General features: G+C 35.1%; 1 protein-coding gene across 2 annotated transcripts in view; it reads right to left on the reverse strand.

The window, feature by feature from the left end:
* Window positions 1-19,922, reverse strand: part of SMYD3 (SET and MYND domain containing 3) — a 341,929-nt gene that overhangs the window by 287,156 nt on the left and 34,851 nt on the right. For both annotated transcript variants that reach the window (XM_032217105.1, XM_032217104.1), the window contains exons 2-5: window positions 15,126-15,189; window positions 12,211-12,318; window positions 10,543-10,600; window positions 6,212-6,348 (exon numbers count right to left, since the gene is read on the reverse strand). In XM_032217105.1, the coding sequence (XP_032072996.1) occupies window positions 6,212-6,348; window positions 10,543-10,600; window positions 12,211-12,318; window positions 15,126-15,189 (367 nt within the window). The remainder of the gene's footprint in view (window positions 1-6,211; window positions 6,349-10,542; window positions 10,601-12,210; window positions 12,319-15,125; window positions 15,190-19,922) is intronic.

The raw sequence follows: 19,922 nt of genomic DNA on the forward strand, positions 1-19,922 counted from the left end.
CTACTAAACCAGATGTGGGGAACCTTTCATTGGGCTTCACTGGAAAACTGCTTCTGACCAGAGCTCATATTTTCATGATTGGGGATCTATGTTATAAAAGTGAATTCCAAAACATTTTAAAAATTAAAAGAATATCACAACTCCTGAAAGCCTTATGGTTAAATATAAAACTAGAAGTACTGGCAACCTAGCAGTTCCAAACCATGTAAAAATGCAAATAAAAAAATAGGAACCACCTTTGGTGGGAAGGTAACAGTGTTCCGTGCGCCTTTGCCTTTTTAGTCATGCCAGCCACATGACTACAGAGATGTCTTCGGACAGCGCTGGCTCTTCAGCTTTGAAACAGAGATGACCCCCCCCCCGCCCCTAGAGTTGGGAACGACTAGCACATGTGCGCGGGAAACCTTTACCTTTACCTAGAAGTACTGTTAATGAGCCTAGTTAGTCATTGAGTTTGGAAGAATAATAAAGAGAAGCTTCTGAGGGTTAGACAATATACTGCAGAGCACATACCTCCAGGTAAATCAATAATGCCAGCACTTTTCCTGGCTGGGGTGCTGCCTGGGGAATTTTGGTAGTTAAAATCCACAAGTCTTAAAGTTGCCAACGTTGGTCAACCTTATATTAAAGTGATCAAAGTCATTCTGTCTCAAAGACAACATGGAATGCCATAAAAAGATGGTCTCTCAGGTTTAAAAAAGATCTTGTATTTCTCATTTAGACAAAGAACTTTCTTATTTCTCATATAGACAAAGAACTCCTATCTTCATGACTAAGGCAATCTATCCTCCTTTATGTTGCACAAATAAATCAGTTCTCCTCTGCATTCTGAAGACAGTTTACTTTATAATCTTGAAGATTCATATAGTTCAGCTATATGTCTTGAGTACATGAAAGTCTCAAAGTGCAATTTCAGAACTTTTAATTAAATTGCAATTTATTATAACTTAGTGATTCATTTGTTTGTGTTATATGTTATAATACCTAAGATTAATTATAGTACCAAAAAGGTTAATTTCAACACCATGAAAATCCTGATTTCTACACACCCCCACCTGTAAATCACTGGGGGGGGGGGAGAGCTCTAGATATACATAATAAAAAAATAGCCCCAAGATTAATGTTACTGTCATAAGTCAGAACGAAATTTACTTCTCATTTGAAAATAAGCATATCTACTGATCTTATCAAGGACAAAACATATACAAACATAATGGGATTACTGCATCCTCCATATTTCTTATAGTTATGGCTTTATAACTTAACTGTGCCAACACACATCATGTACTGTACTTCTGAATGGGGTGTGGGGGATGAGAGCAGCCTTATGCTGACATGCAAAGTAGTCTCTAAACTAAATATTTTAATTCCCACACAAGTGATCTGATCTTCTGCAGTTGATAAATACATGCATTAAAGTGAAGATACAGGTTTAAACAGGAATTTTTTAAAAATGTTATTAAGTAGGAGCATGGATAGGCCAATTCATGTATCAAGAAAAAGGTAGTTAATATGTGACAGAGATAGCTGAGTGAACAATTCCAAATGATAAGAGACATTATCAAAATGGTATACACACTACCTTTCTTTAAGCTTACATTACACCATTCATGCACTTTATCTAATTAAAACATAATAAATCATGAGTTCAATTTCAGAGTATGACTGAAGCCCACAGAATAAGATCTGGCCATGTATATTTAACAAGTTTCAATAAGAACAAATCTGGTCATATATTGCCTCCTAATAGCCAATGCAAATTACATACAGTTATAAAAGCTATATAAATGTTGCAGCAGGGCTCCCAACCCATAGGCCTGCTAGGAAATGGGCCACACAACTGGAGATGAGCAGCGGGTGAGTGAGCAAAACCAAACTATCCTCCTCGGTCCATTGGGACTGCTGCGCTACAGTTTTCCAATTTCAAGTTACCCAGTGATAAACTTGAACAAATAAAATAAAGGAATCTGCCTTGATAAAATATTTAGTGAAGATGGAAAAACAAATGGAGAACCTTTTAGATGTACCAGTAAACATGTACATACTGTACAGTAGTGGCCAAAATTGTGGAAACCTTTTGGGGGAGAAAGTGTATTTTTGAGATTTAATGGCTAATAACACCACTTTTTTAAATAGTACCATAAAAGTATATATCCACGGAAAGATAACTTAATCAAGAGTGTAATACAATAAGGTTTGTTCAATTATTCTATGAAAAGTTATAGGTCAAAACAATCCAGCAATAAAACCGAGTTAGTAAAAGCAATCATTCAATCTTGGTTTCGCATTATAATAGCTGCAGAACTAAAAGACTTGGTTCACTCCTTGGGAAGACATTGTAAGGCCACAATTCATTATCACCATGCAAATTATCATGGTGATAATTTTTGTATATCTCATTTTTTCTATGGTGATAATTTTGGTATATCTATGTTTCTATGTTTCACTTTTCTCCTTTATAACTGCTATCCTAATAACAAATCCTTCATAAAAGTTATTGTATTACATTCTTGATTGAATTATCTTTCCATTGATATATAATTTTATGGTACTATTCCCCCCCCCAAAAAAAGTGATGTTATTAGCCATCAAACCTCAAAAATAAACTTTGCACCCCAAAAAGTTTCCACAATTCTGGCCACTACAGTATTTATATATGGCAGAGGGGAAGGGGGGCAGGATTTCATTCAGACATCTTTTGCAAGTTTACTTGGAAATGCTAAAGATCCTGGATTTTCTGCATGTAGTACATGCTGTGAGAAATAGAACCAATATCTAGTGTTTCAGTTTTATTATTTTAAACTACTTTTAATCTTGAAGAGTAATGATACCACACATACAGGACACACACAGCAATTTTGTTAAATCCCTAAAGTGAAATTAAATTGTAAAATATGTTTATGAATTACTATATTCTAAGAGGAAAGCATAGAATGAATTGGTTTCTCTCCTCCTTAACTGAACATTATATAATGTTCTTAGTTTAAAAATGCTTACTTTCTTTTGTACCACTCCTTTGAAATTATAACCGTATTACACTTAAAAATTATTGAGCTTTCCTCAATTGAACTTTCATTTTATTCATATTTTTCAATGGTTACAGTAACACATTATTTTGGAATTTTCTAACTAGCTTTTACCATGTATTTTAAAAAATTGTGTAATCATAATTATTATAAAAACATGCAATACTAAATTCCACAGGAGATAGATAGTATCTCTTTCAAGGTATTATTAATGATCATGTTATCATGAATAAAACTCTATTTTGTGACTTTCATTTTTGTATGTTTCATTACAAACTTCCAAAGACTTTCTTGGTATAGCAGCAAAACTAACCATATTTATAATAAAAACACTGGATGTTATTACGGATGAAAGAAAAGAGGGAGGTTAAAGTAGATTCATTGCAATCTCTATTTGATAGATACTTTTCTAAAATATGTCAAGAATTAGTAACCTTTGTACAGGGCTGCTTATTTTTCTCTTTCATCTTGCTATAGATTTATTCTCATTCCTGGAGCACCTACATCAAATAGCCTGTAACTGACTTGTATGGTTTACTATACAAATTACTAAAAACTATTCATAAATGAAAGAATGGCATTCAAATGTAGAATAAGTATGTCGTGCCTAGGAAATACACAGAAAAGAACACAGAACACCTGATTATTATTATTATTATTTACAATAGTTTTGTTTTGTTCTGTGATAACGTACACCAAGAATTATTTGGGACAGTTTCAATTTATTTCAACAAACTGGGATTCTTTGGGGGGAAAATGGAGTACTTATATTTTTGGCCACATCTGCTTTCCATTCAGCATAATTTAAAATCGAAAATATTTCAGAATCCTTTCTCTCACACAAGTTTATTTGCAAATAATTTTCTATTAAAAAGTTAATAAATTGCTAACAAATGGTAGAATAATAGTGTACCATAATATTGAATCTAAAACTTCCAAGCAGATAGTCATTATTAGCAACAAAGTAAATAACTACAATAACAGTGTATTTCTAAATATAACTACCGTATTTTTCAGAGTATAAGACACACCTTTTTCCCTCAAAAAAGAGGCTGAAAAACTGGGTGCATCTTATAACTGAATACAGCATTTTTTGCCTTCCGAAACCCCACCCACTTCACCAAAATGGCCCTGCATGGCCTTTAGGAGGCTTCCAGAGTGCTCCTGGGGGCTGGGGAGAGCAGAAATTGGTGTATATTTCAAAACTCAGTTTATGTTTCCTTGGGATGGTATTTCCATCAGCCCAGATATAATTTAGTAGCATTTCTTATTCCCTTACCTTCATTAGTCTATCCTAGATATGTTTTCCCCCTTTATATCTCGTTCTTGAATATATACTTATATGTTTAATATTTTCTTTTGCCCCCCCCCCCCGAGCACTCTACAAGCCTCCTAAAGGGTATTTATGCCCTTTTGGGGGGGAGGAAACGGGCCCATTTTCCTGAAAAACGGGCAGTTTTTGGAAGGTCTGCAGAGTGCAAAACCTTTTTTTTTTATTTGCCTCTTCAAAATCTTGATGCGTCTTATACACCAGTGTCTAATACTCCAAAAAATATGGTATATGTGATGATGTGATAATGTGATGTGGTGATGATGTGATGATGATGGTGGGCTCATTTCTTTGGCATAGCTTTGTTAAAGGAAAGTTCACAGATTATCTTACATTCTTTTTGTTATTTTTTATTTTGGCTACTTTTTACTATGTTTTTAATATTGTTTTAACTGTTCACTCCAGATATTCATGCATATGAGATTAATAGACATACTAATTAATTGCCATTAATTATCCAAAATTTGATATACAATAGTATAAAATTCATTATTTGTTTATTCAATATTATACCACAGATTATATTATATGTATATATGTATGTATGTATGTGTATGTGTATATGTATGTATGTATGTGTGTGTATGTATGTATGTATGTATGTATGTGTATATATATATATATATATATATATATATATATATATATATATATACACACAAAAAAAAAACATACATACACAAACATACACATATATACACAAAATCTATCCAAAGAACTAAATATATTTTATAGATTATGATAATTTTATGTCCTTCATATTATATAATTAGTATAGTAATATTGTATTTGTCACAGAGGAAGACAAATTTAATAGCTTTAATTCAGACACTAATTTTATTTTATTTTTAAAAACATACTCTTATTCTGAGCTTTTCCTGCTTATTTTTATAGCAAAACCGATTTGGAACAATTTTTAAAATTAATGTTTATCCCACAAAAAGGAATAATGTATTAAAACAGCAGATAATGTTCGTCCTATAAAGCACTATGTTTTAGACAAACTCAAACACATTCATTTATTACAGCGAAAAAAATGTAATCAACAAAATATTTAAAACTACATAACCATTTTAAAAAGCAAGTAGAAGAAGAAATTAGATGATTTCAATCCAGTGAAAAGAAATCGGAAATTGAGTCAGTTGAACTTACAAACTTCTCATGTGGATCATGATGGATCCACAAACCATGCAAATTAGTCATTAGATTTGCAGAAAATGATAAAAAGTAAAGCTCAAAATAAAGTCACTTTACAGTGGATTATAGCTGTAATATTTTGCTATAGGAAATTACAAAATTATCCCACGTAGTCACCCTTTCAGTTATCTAAAGCAAATAGTAGGTGATAATAAATGCAGCAGAACATTATTAACCTCCCTTGACATTTATATCAGGATGAAAAAAAAATTAAATTCCTAATGCTGGGTAACAAATAAGTCAAGTAACAAGGCCTACATCAGAGTGTGTAAGCATTAAATATACGTTGTGATACATTATTTTTTCAATAGATACCAATTTCAAACAAAAAGGGATGCATAAGCCTTTTTTTTTCAGGAAGCAACATATAAACGTTTTTAATTTTAAAATCTTGTGTTATTTTTCAATATTAGCATTATGTAATTTGTCATAGTTCTTTTTAAAAAAAATATGCTGATTGTTTCTATTAGAAAAAAAATACTGACCTTGAGAGGGGAATCTGTAATTGCTGAAGTGGTATATAAATTTACTGTTCACTCAGTCCGGTATCTGGTAGTGTATTATGGTTTAAAATAGCTCTTTCAAACAACATAAAAGTACAAGAATATGAAAAGTGACTACATATTTTCAATTTTCAAAAATCTCTTTTAACACTTACTTTTGCAAAGATCTGAAAAATATCTAAGGCCGGCAAAAGCTGAGAAACATCTTGGATTTCCACCTTCAAATACAGCTGCAAAGTCTTAGCAAGATGCCTAAGACCCTCTTTCATGTCTTCACTCAATTCATCAACATCTTTAAAAAGAGGAAATATATTAGTGTGAGGATTATCTTGTACCAACATCTTTAAGCAATCCAGAATCAGCTTGGCAGTGTGAACGCTTCAAACTCCAAAAAGACAAGATATTCTAGTTTATTTCTGACATAACGTCTCAACACTAGGTTGATATTGCCAAATTGTACAAATATTATGTGAATGGAAAAGCTAAATCTTAGGACAAAACAGATGTGCAAAGAGACAGCAAACAGAAAATCAAGTGTCTTAACAGTAACAATAGTAATTTTATTTCATTCAAAATATTTTTCCCCATGCAAGATGACACTATCTTGATTTATTTCAATCAGAAGTATGCTGTAAAAGTGGGAAATTGCATACCTAAGTGGTATGTCTTTTTTTTAAAAGAATGAGAAAGCAATTTGACTGTAGGCAGTAATAATTTTAAAAATCTAGCTGTCAATTCATAGCAAATTAATTGTTTATAACAACTTGTCCTTTAATAAAATGAACAATTAGCTAAAAGATAAAGAGCGAGATGATAGAATGAATAGACAGACATAGAGATTAAAATATAATTCATGTCAGGTTCAATTTGAAACAATGGACACTCAATACTGACATTCAGTGTGATTTAATCAAAATTCTTCTTTTTTCGCAACAGCATGTATGGAAGACTGCTGTTTCATCCTAAATACATAGCAAACATCCTTTTCCAAATCCATAGAAGATACTTTCATTTCACTCAAGATATCTTACTAGCTTCCCTGTGAAAAGGAAAATTTCACAGTGTTCCTGTGCAATTTTATCCAGGTTATTTACAAGATTCAGAAAGTGTCAAATAACATCATATGACATCATCAATGCCTTTTTTAATCCACAGATATGGAAGATTGGGGAAGATTATTCACTTCTTATTTGACAGGTCACTAAATATGGAGATATTTCTGGAGAGAAAGATTGTGAAATTTGTTGCAATCACAATGACTGTTAGGCAATTAGAAATTTAGTATATTCCCATTAATTATTAATTGAGTGTTCTTGATCATTTGTTTTCTCACCAGGTGATAGATAGATAGATAGATAGATAGATAGATAGATGGATGGATGGATGGATGGATGGATGGATGGATGGATGGATGGATGGATGGATGGACGGACGGACGGACGGACGGACGGACAGACAGACAGACAGACAGATAGATCGAGCACTTATATACTGCTTCACAGTGCTTTATAGCCCTCTAAGCGGTTTAGAGTCAGCATATTGCCAGTGAGAATCAAACTCATGGAGTAAGCAATGAGTTAGCCTACACTACTGCATTCTAACCAATGGGCCTCCACGGCTCTTACAATATATCTTACAATAATTTGACTGAATGTCAGGGTTTCAAGTAATACCCCCATGAAAAACTTCGAGGCATGAAGTTCCTCAAAGTTCCATTTTATAGAGATGTCATATTGGCATATCTGGGAAAACTCAAATCTGAAAGCTTCCAGGTTTTCCCCACCCAAATGAAAGCCCAAGCCCTTGCCTAGCACCCACATGTCCATCACATGGCCCAATCAGGTCTCCCAGTCATGCTCCTCTAGGTGCAGGGCAAGATGTCCTTGATTCTCTGAGAAAGGAATGTTATTATGACTATATATCTCCCGTACTTCATATAATCCCCCCTCCCATTTTCCCACATCATTGAATGTGGCAAGCCTGAAGGCCCAATTATCCTTAGAGCAAAATTGGGTGTGGTGAGAGTAAATCAACAAAAACAAGATAAACATAACTGTGAAAACAAAGAAGCAGCCATGTTGGTAGACATTTTATATTTTAGCTCAATAGTCTGACCCCAAAGTAGCCAAATGGATGTTTCTGAGAAATTATTTTATTCATTTTTCCCAAAAACTTGTAGGGAAGGCAATAAATGGTGATCACAGAAGGGACAGACAGAAAACCAGTCTAGTTGCCAAGACCTGGATTGTGATCATATGACTATGGGGGTGCTGCAAAGGAAAACTCTATATCCATCCAAATTTTGGGAGGAATTTGAAGTATCAATAATGATAATAAAGTGGTATTGTATAGAACAGAATTATCTGTACTGGAACAATTAATTATTGCCTGGGAAGATACACCCGATAGAAATTGTACAGCAAGTGATCAAAAATTCAGTTCCGATATCGTATGAAATTGAAAAAAATAGCAAATGAACTAAACTGATATCAAGTAAATGAATTGTTTTAATTTTCTGGAGTTAAAAAATAATCCTTGAAAAATGAAACATTACAAAAAAAGATTACACATACAGAACATTTTTACATGTTATTCCTAAAGTACCTTTGAATCCTTCCCCACCCTCTGTGCATATGAATGAATGCTGGTAATTCAGGAATGAAAGCAGGGGACAAGTGCATAAATCACTCTAACCCCATTCTAGCTCAATGTAATTTATAATTTTTATTAATATTGCATCTGCAGGCAGCCTGATGATTATTTATATCCCCAGATTCAGCAGGGTAGGGTGGTGGGGAATTCTCATCCAACTATGAAAATGTGACACACACTTTGCAGGTTTTCTTTTGAAAGGATTAACAATGTAGTCTCAGAATTTGATCCAACTACCGTGTTTCTTGGTCTTATTTTCTTTTGCCCCATGAAATATGGCCTTGGGCTTATTATAGGGAGAGGGCTTATTGTTTTGGGGTTGCCAGGCTGCTGCTTCATTGCGAGCGGGCTCCTGAAGAGATGGGCACAGCCAAGGCATGTGGTGTTCTGCCCGCTCTCCAGCTCTCGCGGCTTGGCACATTTGGGATACCCCCTAGGTCAGTGCATGGAGCTTTGCCCGGCTGGAGAAGGGGGTTGCGTGAGCACCTGTTCCACCTCCAGCAAGCATGCCTCCCAGCCTCACCATGCTCTGCCCAACTCTCCCTGCAGGGCCAGGGCACCGGCGCTGGTGCCGGCGCACTCTGAGCATATCTTCTTCTCTGGCTTCCAAACTCCAAAACTCAGCTGCTAAGTCTTTCAACAGCGGCCGCTGTAGGAGTGTGCTCTATGGTTGTGGGCTGGTTGCTGGAAGACTCTCTGTCTGGAAGACTCTCTGTCCGGCAGCTGGCCCACAACCATAGAGCGCACTCCTAAAGCAGCCACTGCTGGGAGACTCGGCAGCCGAATTTTGGAGTTTGTAAGCCCGAGAAGAAGTTATGCTCAGAGCGCCGCGGCGGTGGCTGGGCCAGGGCATGGTGAGGCTGGAAGACATGCTTGCTGGGGGCGGAACAGGTGCTCGCACAACCCCTCTCTCCATCCGGGTAGAGCTCCATGCATTGACCCTAATGATATCCCTAATGTGCCACGCCACAGGAGCTGAGGGGGCGGGCAGAGCGCCACGTGGCTTGACACCTTAGGGATACCCCCAAGGTCAGTGAATGTTGCTCTGCCCGGCTGGAGAGGGAGTTTGTCAGCCAGCTGCTTATAAGCATGGTCACCTCATGGCTGCTTCACCCCGAGGCTGTGCCTGGCTCTTTGGGAGACTGCTCGCAAGGGAGCAGCCGCTCAGCAACTCCCCCCTCTGGCCAGGCAGAGCGCTACTCCCCAACCTAGCGGTATCCCAAAGGCGCCAAACAATGTGAGCACCTTTCCACCCGCCCCCTGGCTCCTGCGGCTTGGTGCCTTCGGGATACCTCTAGATCGGTGAGCGGAGGAGGGGGTTGTCCAGGGGGCTTATTTTCAGGGGTGGGCTTATATTTTTGCCCACACGAAAAATGTGGCATGGTGTTAGTTTCAGGACAGGTCGTATTTTCAGGGAAACACAGTACAACCCCCACACACCAAAATAACTAAAAAACCTCTAAAATAAATGCAATTGCTAAGATATATATAATAAAATAATATTTTGATCTCACTATACATAATTTAGAATAAAAAATTTTCATTAATATTCCAAAGTCAAATATCTGGTATGGGAGCAGAGAGATCCAAAATTATTTTTTAGATTGCATTGATTCAGTTAACACCTGATTTAACTGGGAGACCCTCTACCTTCATTATTATTATCACAATATGTATTGCCTACAAACAGTAGTTCCTTCATCAGATTTAAAGGAGCACAAAAATCCTCACCATGAAGCTGCTAACCATAAAATGTTTAAAAGATAGTGTGTCCTCACACATCTTTAATATAGTAGAGTCCCTTTAAATTGAGAAAATACACAAAAACACTTACTTGACTGAAGATCAGAAAGAGAATACAGCTCTTCAGATGGGCATACCGATTGCCTTAACTGGTGAGAATATAAAAACACTAATGAATAAAAATAACCTTGGATAATTGTTTCACTGTTTAAAAAAAGCTATAATAGCAATAGCACTTTCACTTATATACTGCTTCATAGTGCTTTACAACCCTCTCTAAGCGGTTTACAGAGTCAGCATATTGCCTCCAACAATCTTGGTCCTCATTTTACCAACCTTGGAGGAGAGAAGGCTGAGTCAACCCTAAGCTGGTGTGACTCAAACTGTCAAACTGCTGGCATCTGGCAGCCGGCAGAAGTAGCCTGTAGTATTGCATTTTAACCACTGCACCACCCCAGCTCTTAAACCTGGTATACATGAATACAAAAAACAATAATCATCTGAAATAAAGTATTGTGGCTATTTTATGATTGGAAAAACATTATTGGAGTTTTGCATTTTATCATTATTCATTTAATTTATTCTCCATTTTATTCATTTTTACATATTATTTTTATCTATTTCACTGCTAGAATAGTTGCAACAAGTGCACATGATATTTAAGACTTCTACTCAAGGACTCCCTTTTAAAATTGGTGCCAAAAGACCAACCTCTCATAAATATCTGAGATATTAATTGTTTTGAAGAAATGAAGTAAACATGGGATTTGGCATCAGCATCAGCCTAAGATCAAACTGATTAACTCTTAAGCCAACAGCATAAATACAATTTTTAGTTTTAAGCAATTTTTGTGGAATTTCATTTAGAAACTGAAACTATAAAATCATATCTCTAATGGCAAAAAAATGTATATGTTGATACCGTACTTATGGCGGATTGATTTATTACATTTATTTGCCTGGTTTGTCCTATTTCTAATTTCTACCCAAATGCCCAAGAATGCAGTTGAAATAATTTCAAAAGACTTTATACAAAGGGACATTGTTTCATACCACATCCAACTATTAGCTGTATAGCCTAACGCATACAAATGTGTGCCTCTAGTTATCTTAATTTTCTTTTTCCATCAACTTAAAAGCTAGTCAAGTGAAGAGGCAATACCTTTACTTCTGCTGATTACTGTAGAGCGATCACACACAATCACACATACATAGTCACTTAGCACAGCCCATTTTACTTTGCTTTTTCAACCCAAAAGACACCCAGAGGATCTCACAAAGTAATAAAATACATGTTAATTCCATTCCTCAAGAATTCAATCCCAAAAGACGATTTTTGAACACAAGAGAAAGGGATAGAAGACAAAAACAAGCAAGCTAAGCAACAATTCTTAACATCACACAGTTCTTATAAAAACCAGGTCAAATATACACAAGTCAAGGAAAGAAGACTCAAAGGAGTAAATTGGCTCCTTTCCTATTTTCTCTTGTAACCAGCATAGGTTAGAACATCAATTCATCAAGTCTCACTTGAGCTCATTGCTATAGGCACTTTATAATACAAAGATATTTTCAAAGGATTTGGTCAAGTAAAAACATGGGGCAATCTGACTGAATGAAGTTTTCTCTCAACCTCTTCTTCAAGAGGCCCCATCTCAATGATCGCTTCAACTCTGAAATATACAATCTGTTTCCACGTTAACAGATGTGGTGCAGATATATTTTGCAAAAATTAATTATATATAAAAAGTTAACTTACTACTTTGAAAATAATCCTGCCAACAAGCCTCACTGAGTCAGGAGGAAAATTAGGGTCAATATCTTTAATACATTTGCATTCCCGTTTATGGTCCAGCCAGGCTTCTTTCTAGGAGTGAAAAGAAATTATTTTCCCTTTAATAGTTAGTACTTTTTTTAAAAAAAATGACCTCCTCCTTCAATGTTTTACTTCCATCTCTGTTTTTTTTTAAATTGGAGTATATTTCAAATGGAGTATAAAATGTTTGCAATGTACTTTATAGAATGATTAACAAATACAAATAAGAATTGTGTAAGTCATCAATAGCAATGTAGTCAGAATTTAATGGTAAACTAACAGTGAAATGCAACTGCTTCCAAAGGAAATCTATCTTGGGGTATATGAACACATACATAAAATATAGGCTGCAGAAGTAGTTCTTCTACTCCACTTTGCCCTGGCCAGACCCCATGTGGAATACCATGTCTATTTCGGGAAAACTGTAGTGGAATGTATCCCAGTGAGAGGAGGGAAGGGCTCTTTCCCAGAAGACAAAGGGACAGTAAAGCAAAAACTGTCTAGTGAGCAGAAAGAGCAAAGTTGGACCCTCTCTTAACAATTCACAGAGGGAAGAAGGCGGGGCTTAGCAGTGAGAAGACGGAGTTTCAGGCTATTCCTGAAATTCCTCTATTCCGAAGGATTTTTGGACGGGTTTTTTGGACCCTAGCTGTCCCGGAGACGACAGTGAAAGGTGAGGGGAGACCCAGGACCTCAGAGACATTCGCAAAGTCTCGGGGGGGGGGTATTAACCCCTCTTGCCAATTCCTTTCTGGATTAGCTGCATGCTAACTGAAACTGCAGGTTGCCCCTAAGAATGGCAGAAATGATGTCATCTGGTAAGCTGATTTTATTATTCAAGAGAGACTGTCCGCACTAAAAGCTTAAGCTAATTGAAACCAAAGAATAGAAGAATCTAGCGGCGAATTGGTCTTTTTTTAATGGATTTATGGCTGGTGGCTACTTTATTTCTTAAACGCTTCAAGGAACTCTTCGACATCCCCTCCCCCCCTGATTCTTTCTAAGTGGATCGTAACTTTCTACTAATTAGCCCTTCACGATCTGACATTTTTATTACTTGGCTGTGTTTACGATCAGATAAGATTGCACAGTTCCCAGCGTGTTTTTACTTGCAATTTCTAACTACGACACATCATGGCGTCTGAAAATACTTCTAAGGTCTCACTCCAGATTCTTTTTTCCGCATGTCGAGAGCTTTTTGACTCTTTTCAGAGATTGGAAAAAAAATTGGATCATCTGATTTTAAAATATGAAGGAAAAACTGAGATCGTTGAATGTTTGAATGTTCCTGAAATACAAATGGAAAATGTGAGAAATGGCGTCTGGTCTATCTCAGAGGAAGAAAGGAGGGGGGGAGCTATAAAGAAGATTCATTTAAAGAGACAGAGTGCAGGAGAAATGAAAACTCCACCCTTGAGAATTAAAGTCAATTTGAAAAGTTTTACAAGCCCGGGACAACATTATTATTTCATCACTGACATTCAGAGCCAAAAGGTGCGAAGATATCTTTGTTTGGACTTGCTTATAAAAACATTTGGTAAATTTATCCAACGAATGGCAATTGGTTTGAGAAGATTTTGCTATTGGAGGGACACAGGCTGACAGATGGAAGAATACAACTTAAAATTAGCTAAATCTGATTACTTTAATTTGTAATAGATATAGCTGAATAATAATTGATATTGATAGTAATGTATATAATGTGGATTTGGCTGATAGATTGAAGAATACAATTGAAAACTAGCTAAACCTAATTGCTCTTCTTTGTAACAGATATAGCTGAATAATAATTGATATTGATAGTAATGTATATAATGTGGAGTTGATATGATAAATAACAATTGGATATGAGAAAACATTTTTGGATTATACATAAAGAATATTAATTACAATAATTATCACTATTAAAAAAACTAAATAAAATACATACAATCAAATGTTAATCAATACTGGGAAAATGTTATGATATATGATATAATTAAATATTATGGATGTTCAGCTAAAATAGGATATGAGGATTTGATGTTAATAGAGGATTTTACAAGTAAGTAAATGAAATGTCAGCATGTGTTATGGATTAATTCTTTGGCATAGTTAAGGATGAAGGATGTTTAAATAACTATAGGTAATTAAAACTGGAGGTATAATGATGTTAATATGGTAAACATTTGAGTTAAGATATTTGAATTAATATGGGTTAATGGAAGAGAAGCACCAAAGCATGTTGTAACCAGTTGATATACTTCTTCTTTTTTATAATAGATACCTGTGTTTTGTTTTTTTTCCTGCCTTGTCCTTTGTCGTTTTTGTCTTTTTTTTTTTTTTTTTTTTTGCCTTTTCTTTTTGATTTTTTCTTTTCCCACTGGTGTGGGCATGTATTGTTCAAGATTATTACTTTTATTAATATTTTTAAATAATAATTACAGTCAAATGAAAATGGATATATAATAATGCTTGAGTTAATATGAGTTATGTTTGTTGACCATGGAGATGTACCAAAGTTTATCTATAATCGATTGATACATTTTCTACAGATGTAAAGAAAGATGCTGTACTTGTTTCAAATTAAAATTAAAAAAAACATTTATTAAAAAAAAAGAAAAAAGAAAAAAAAGAAAAAAAACAATTCACAGAGTATATCTAAATGGTTTTTGCAGAAAATTACTTTAGTCTGGCAAGATTCTGTTTGTAGGTGAACAACAACAAAGGAATTAATCAGAAGTAACTCCACATGTCATTCTTGGTTTTGGGGGGCCTGACAGTACCCCAATTCAGGTAGGACTATGTAATTAGAAAACAATTTCATTAGTTTAAAAGTTTAGATATTGCATTGTCCATCTATGCTTTAAAATAATTACCTGACAGCTTGCACCACAGTATCTTGCAACTTTGCATTGAGAACACCTGAGTAGCTGCTCCTTTCTAAAGTGGGAGGAGAGGGAAGGGGGGGGGAGAAAGAAAATAAAATGTCCATTAAATAGATTTACAACCCATACTCAATTTATCTGATGTAGTTTACTGGCTTAAGATTCTAGATCATAATTCTAGAAAAATACATTTTTCACCCGTGCTAAAAAGCAAAAGTTTTGTTTATATAATTTTGTTTTCTTTTAATTCAGTTACATCCCTTTCTCTTGTTTGCAAAAAGAAAATGCAGAAATGTATATATTTATCATTTACACATTATTTTTGAGAGTATATTTGTTGTATTATTTCTATTTTATTAGTTAAGAAAATGAGCATCTACTAAAATTGGTGAGGCTTCCAAAACAAAACTACTTTGTGAAATAACACCTAGTCAAACAGAGCTCCAGTGGCAATTAAATTTTCTAAAACAGGAGTGGGTAAAATTTTGGTGTCCATGAATCATTTATGAACAAGTATATTAAACACCTTAATATCTAAACTGTTTATATTTTCCTACCAAGCACAAGAGTCAAATCACGTCTTGTAAAATATATCAAAGGCCAGAATTGAAATGTGTGGCCAACTTCAACAATTCTGTTGAAAAATGGGTGACTGGAAACTGTAATGCACCACTCTTATCCACTGAACCTCCTTTTACAAAAAAGAAAGAAAGGCTGCCTCAATTTGCAGTCCAGCTTTCTTGGAGGACAGTGAAGAGATGCTGGCTGATCACACCTCTTGCTAAAAAGTGGGGTGATGTGAAAGCTGAGAACTTTGGGAATATATTCCCTTTTGTTAATTTAATGCTTCCCAAACAGGATAGAGAATGAACACATTCCCTGTATTTGATGTAATTACACATGTCATTTTTTCTTTTTTAAAATCTCAATTTGTAGGAAAAGGTATGAGAGTTAAATGAGTTTATAATCATATGTCCTTGAACATAAAACACTTATATTGTGGTATATTTCACGATTGCAAATTTAATTATAACTAGACAGCCGATGATTCATTGGGTTATCTTTTAAGAGATATATCCCTGTCTAAACAGTTTCAGAATGACTAGAGTAGGCAAAAATGCAGCAAAAGCAGGAACAACTTCCTAACGGCTTTCCCAGTGACTTTGCTTCTGGGAAGCTAGCAGGATTTGAGGGAAATCACAATCCTGACGATACTACAACATGCATAACTTCTAGAATACAAGTAGTGTGAAGATCCTTGAAATTTCAATTACACAGGAACAATGGGTCCTGGCTTTTGTGCACATTCTTTAAGTTAGCAGATTTGAGGTACTTGGTTCATTTGAGGTATGTCATTCTTGTCTTCATTTTGATTGATACTTGATTTTTGCACTATAATGCATTGTTTGGGCTAACTGAAGATTACAAACAAATAAGCAGACAGGAGTGTGCTAGTGGTATATAGATAAAAATGTGTTTGTCAGGTAACTTACCGTACTTTCCAGAAGAACAAAAGAATGACAAGATTGAGTACAAGCCATCTGTTCTCAGAAGTCCCTTTAAATTCAGTGAGATTTATTCTCAGATGTGTATGTATAAAACTGCAGTCAAAAACCTATAAAATCCCAAGTGTTTTCTTGTACTGAGTGATTGACTACATGTAAAAAAAATTATAATATTCAGAGTAACCCTTCAAGCAGATATTTGATACATACTGAAATGCTGCAATCTGAGCAGGATATATTTCACTTTTCTCTGCTGAGATAGTAAGTAGAAGAAATAACACTTTAATTTTCTTGTTCTGGTTTCACACAGGAAATCAAATGCTCTGTTTAACACAGTAGAATCCCCAAACAGTTTTGTAGTAAACAACACAGTTAGTTACAATTTGCTACAGGGAGTCAAAAACATGGTATCTTTTACAAAACAAAATCCACTAACTCAGAGAACAGATATAAACAAGATTGCAGTTGCAAAATATGTATTATAAATTAGAGCTTTGCCTAAAATAAACAAACATCAATGACTTATGGCAGTGAGATAAAATACCCAATATTTGGGGGGGGGGGGGATAAGATTTTTTTTCTAAATGAAGCAAATTCCTAAACACCTGAGCCAGAATGCCTTAAAATGTTTGCTTCATATGATTTTGATTTAGTACAGTTATTGTCTACTCCTAGAGACTCCTAGTATTCTTCATTTTTAGATGTAATTCAAGCAAATATATCTTGGAACAGAATTGTTCCTTACTCTCTTCCCTTTATTCCTTCATCTTATTTGTGTTCATAGTAGAATTGTGGAAATTTCAAAAATGCCTCAGAAAAAATGCTTCAGTCTTTGACTAAACACATCAACTTTTCTTAGTAATTATTAAATCTTATTTACCGTATTCGCTGTATGAGATGCACCCAGATTTTCAGCAACTTTTTAAAGGAAAAAATGTGCATCTTATACTCTGAAAAATATGGTAATGATATTAATTAAAGCAGCAGCAGCATTATTTTAATATTTCAAACAGAGCACAGTTTAGGAAAGTAGCCCTATCAGTTCACACTATTTTTTTTAAAAAAGGTCTCTACAGGTAGACCTAAGGTTACAATAGCAAGTAGGATAAGAATGTCCATTGCTGAGCGATGTGGCCATAAACCATAATGTCACATGAAAGCACTGCTTAGCAATTGCAAGCTCAGCTATCATTGTAACCTCAAGACCTTATGGGTTGTTAAGGCCTCATGTATAGGGCATAATATGGGATGAGGTAGAGTCCCAGGCAAACAGGCAGAGCTATGGGTAGATGGATGTCACAGACGGCCACCCCAGTGCTTGGGCATGTGGGCATGTGCTGGGGCCAGATACTAAGGAACATAAGAATGGACAGGCAATAAAGCGGCAGGAGTGACTTGCAACCTCCTACCAACTTTCCCATTGATTTTTCTTATGGGAAGCCATTAGGAAAGGTCATAAATGGTCATTATGAGACCACAAAACACTGCAACCATCAAGTGACCAAGTGCCTGAATCATGACAACTTGACCATGGGAATGCTGAAATAATTGCAACTTCACAGACCAGTTATCAGTTGGTTAGGGCCATCTGAACAGTCAATTAACAAATGGTCATAACCCAAGAACTATCTCGGGTATTTTAGCAATCTCTGAGATAAACCAAAATTAAAACAATTATAAAATTTTCCATTCCCCTTCAATGAATTATGTTAAAAGTAACTCTGGGGGAGTCTTGCTTTCTATTGAAATGGGCTGCCAAGACAGTACTCCATATTGTGGAGCCTGCATACCATTTCTCTAGTCCCTTTCCTGATGTGATTAATTTCATTTGCCCATCTATGACATTTCCTTTTCTGTTATCAGAATAGAGGATTGGTGTCGTAGTGCCTTCTTTCTGGAAATATTCATTGCAAACATTTATTTATTATCTTTATCAGCAAGCTGCTGGAACTGCTTTGCGTAGAACAGGAATGTCAAACTCACATCATCATGTTTTCATCATGTGATGTATCATGACTTTTTCTCCTTTGCTAAAACAGGGGTGGGCATGGCCAGTGCATGACGCATCCAGCTGTGGACCATGAGTTTGACACCCTGGTATAGACTATGTTTCAATGAAAAGTCCCTATATTATATTTTTTGCAATATAACTATTTATGTGTTTATAAAAACATCTGGTTACAGGATCGTAGTCTTCAATAAACTGACATAATTGAATAAATTGCTTCAAATATTGAATTGAACAATTTCCTCTGAAATCCACTGAATAGTACAGCATGCCATTAAACTTGATGAATCCTTCAATTATCAAATCATGTCATTTTTTATGTAATTACTGTCCTGATGCATCCTACTCTGATGATGAAAGCCAGGTTTATTTGTATAGTAGCATAGTTTCAGTTTAGTAAGTAATTAAATGTAATTTAAGTATAAAATCGGTAAACTTTCAAAATTCTTGTTTTTAACCCAGTGTTTTTCACCTCTTCAATCTGTCAGACTGGACCTTTAGATTGCCTGTTGCTCTGCATTATCAGTTACCACACAGGTACCAGCACATCTTCATATTCACTATATTCACTCAAGGGGAGACTAGATTAGATGGGAAAATTACCTAAATAGAATCTTTCTGATGCATTCACAGTACTAACAGTTCACGCAAGTGTATAGGTGAGATAAAAGAACTACAGTAGTTTGAAGAGCTATTGAGATTTCTAAAGCATCTCAAGGTGTGAAAGAGTTCAGTAAAAATGAAATCTGTTAATTTCTAACTCCTATTAGAATCCGAAGTCTCCTATTTCCCATGAACAGATTTCAGAAAGATACTCTGAACAATGATTATCTGAATGCAATGACCAATAAAAATACAGATATTCACAGTAGTTAGTTTTTTTAATACTATTTAATACTATTAGATATTTTTATAAGAAATGCCAATTTGAATTGGATCATACCAATTTATAAAAAAAGGAAATAGAAATGACCCAGGCAATTATAGACCCATTAGTCTTCTGAGCATTATTAGTAAATTGTATGCCAAACACCTAAACTATAAACTTTAGGATTGGCTAATTTCAGGGGAGATAATCAAAGACGATCAAGCTGGTTTTAGAGAAGGAAGATCTACGGTGGATTATATCTTAGTACTCCACCATTTAGTACAAAAATACACTTATTAAAAAAATTCTCTCTTTTTGTGGCCTTCCTTGATTTTAAGCAGGCCTTTGATTCAATATCTAGAATCACCCTCTGGGAGAAATTAAAATGCACCACTATCGATAAACGC

This window comes from Thamnophis elegans, chromosome 4 (assembly GCF_009769535.1).
Source record: "Thamnophis elegans isolate rThaEle1 chromosome 4, rThaEle1.pri, whole genome shotgun sequence".
NCBI lineage: Eukaryota > Metazoa > Chordata > Lepidosauria > Squamata > Colubridae > Thamnophis > Thamnophis elegans.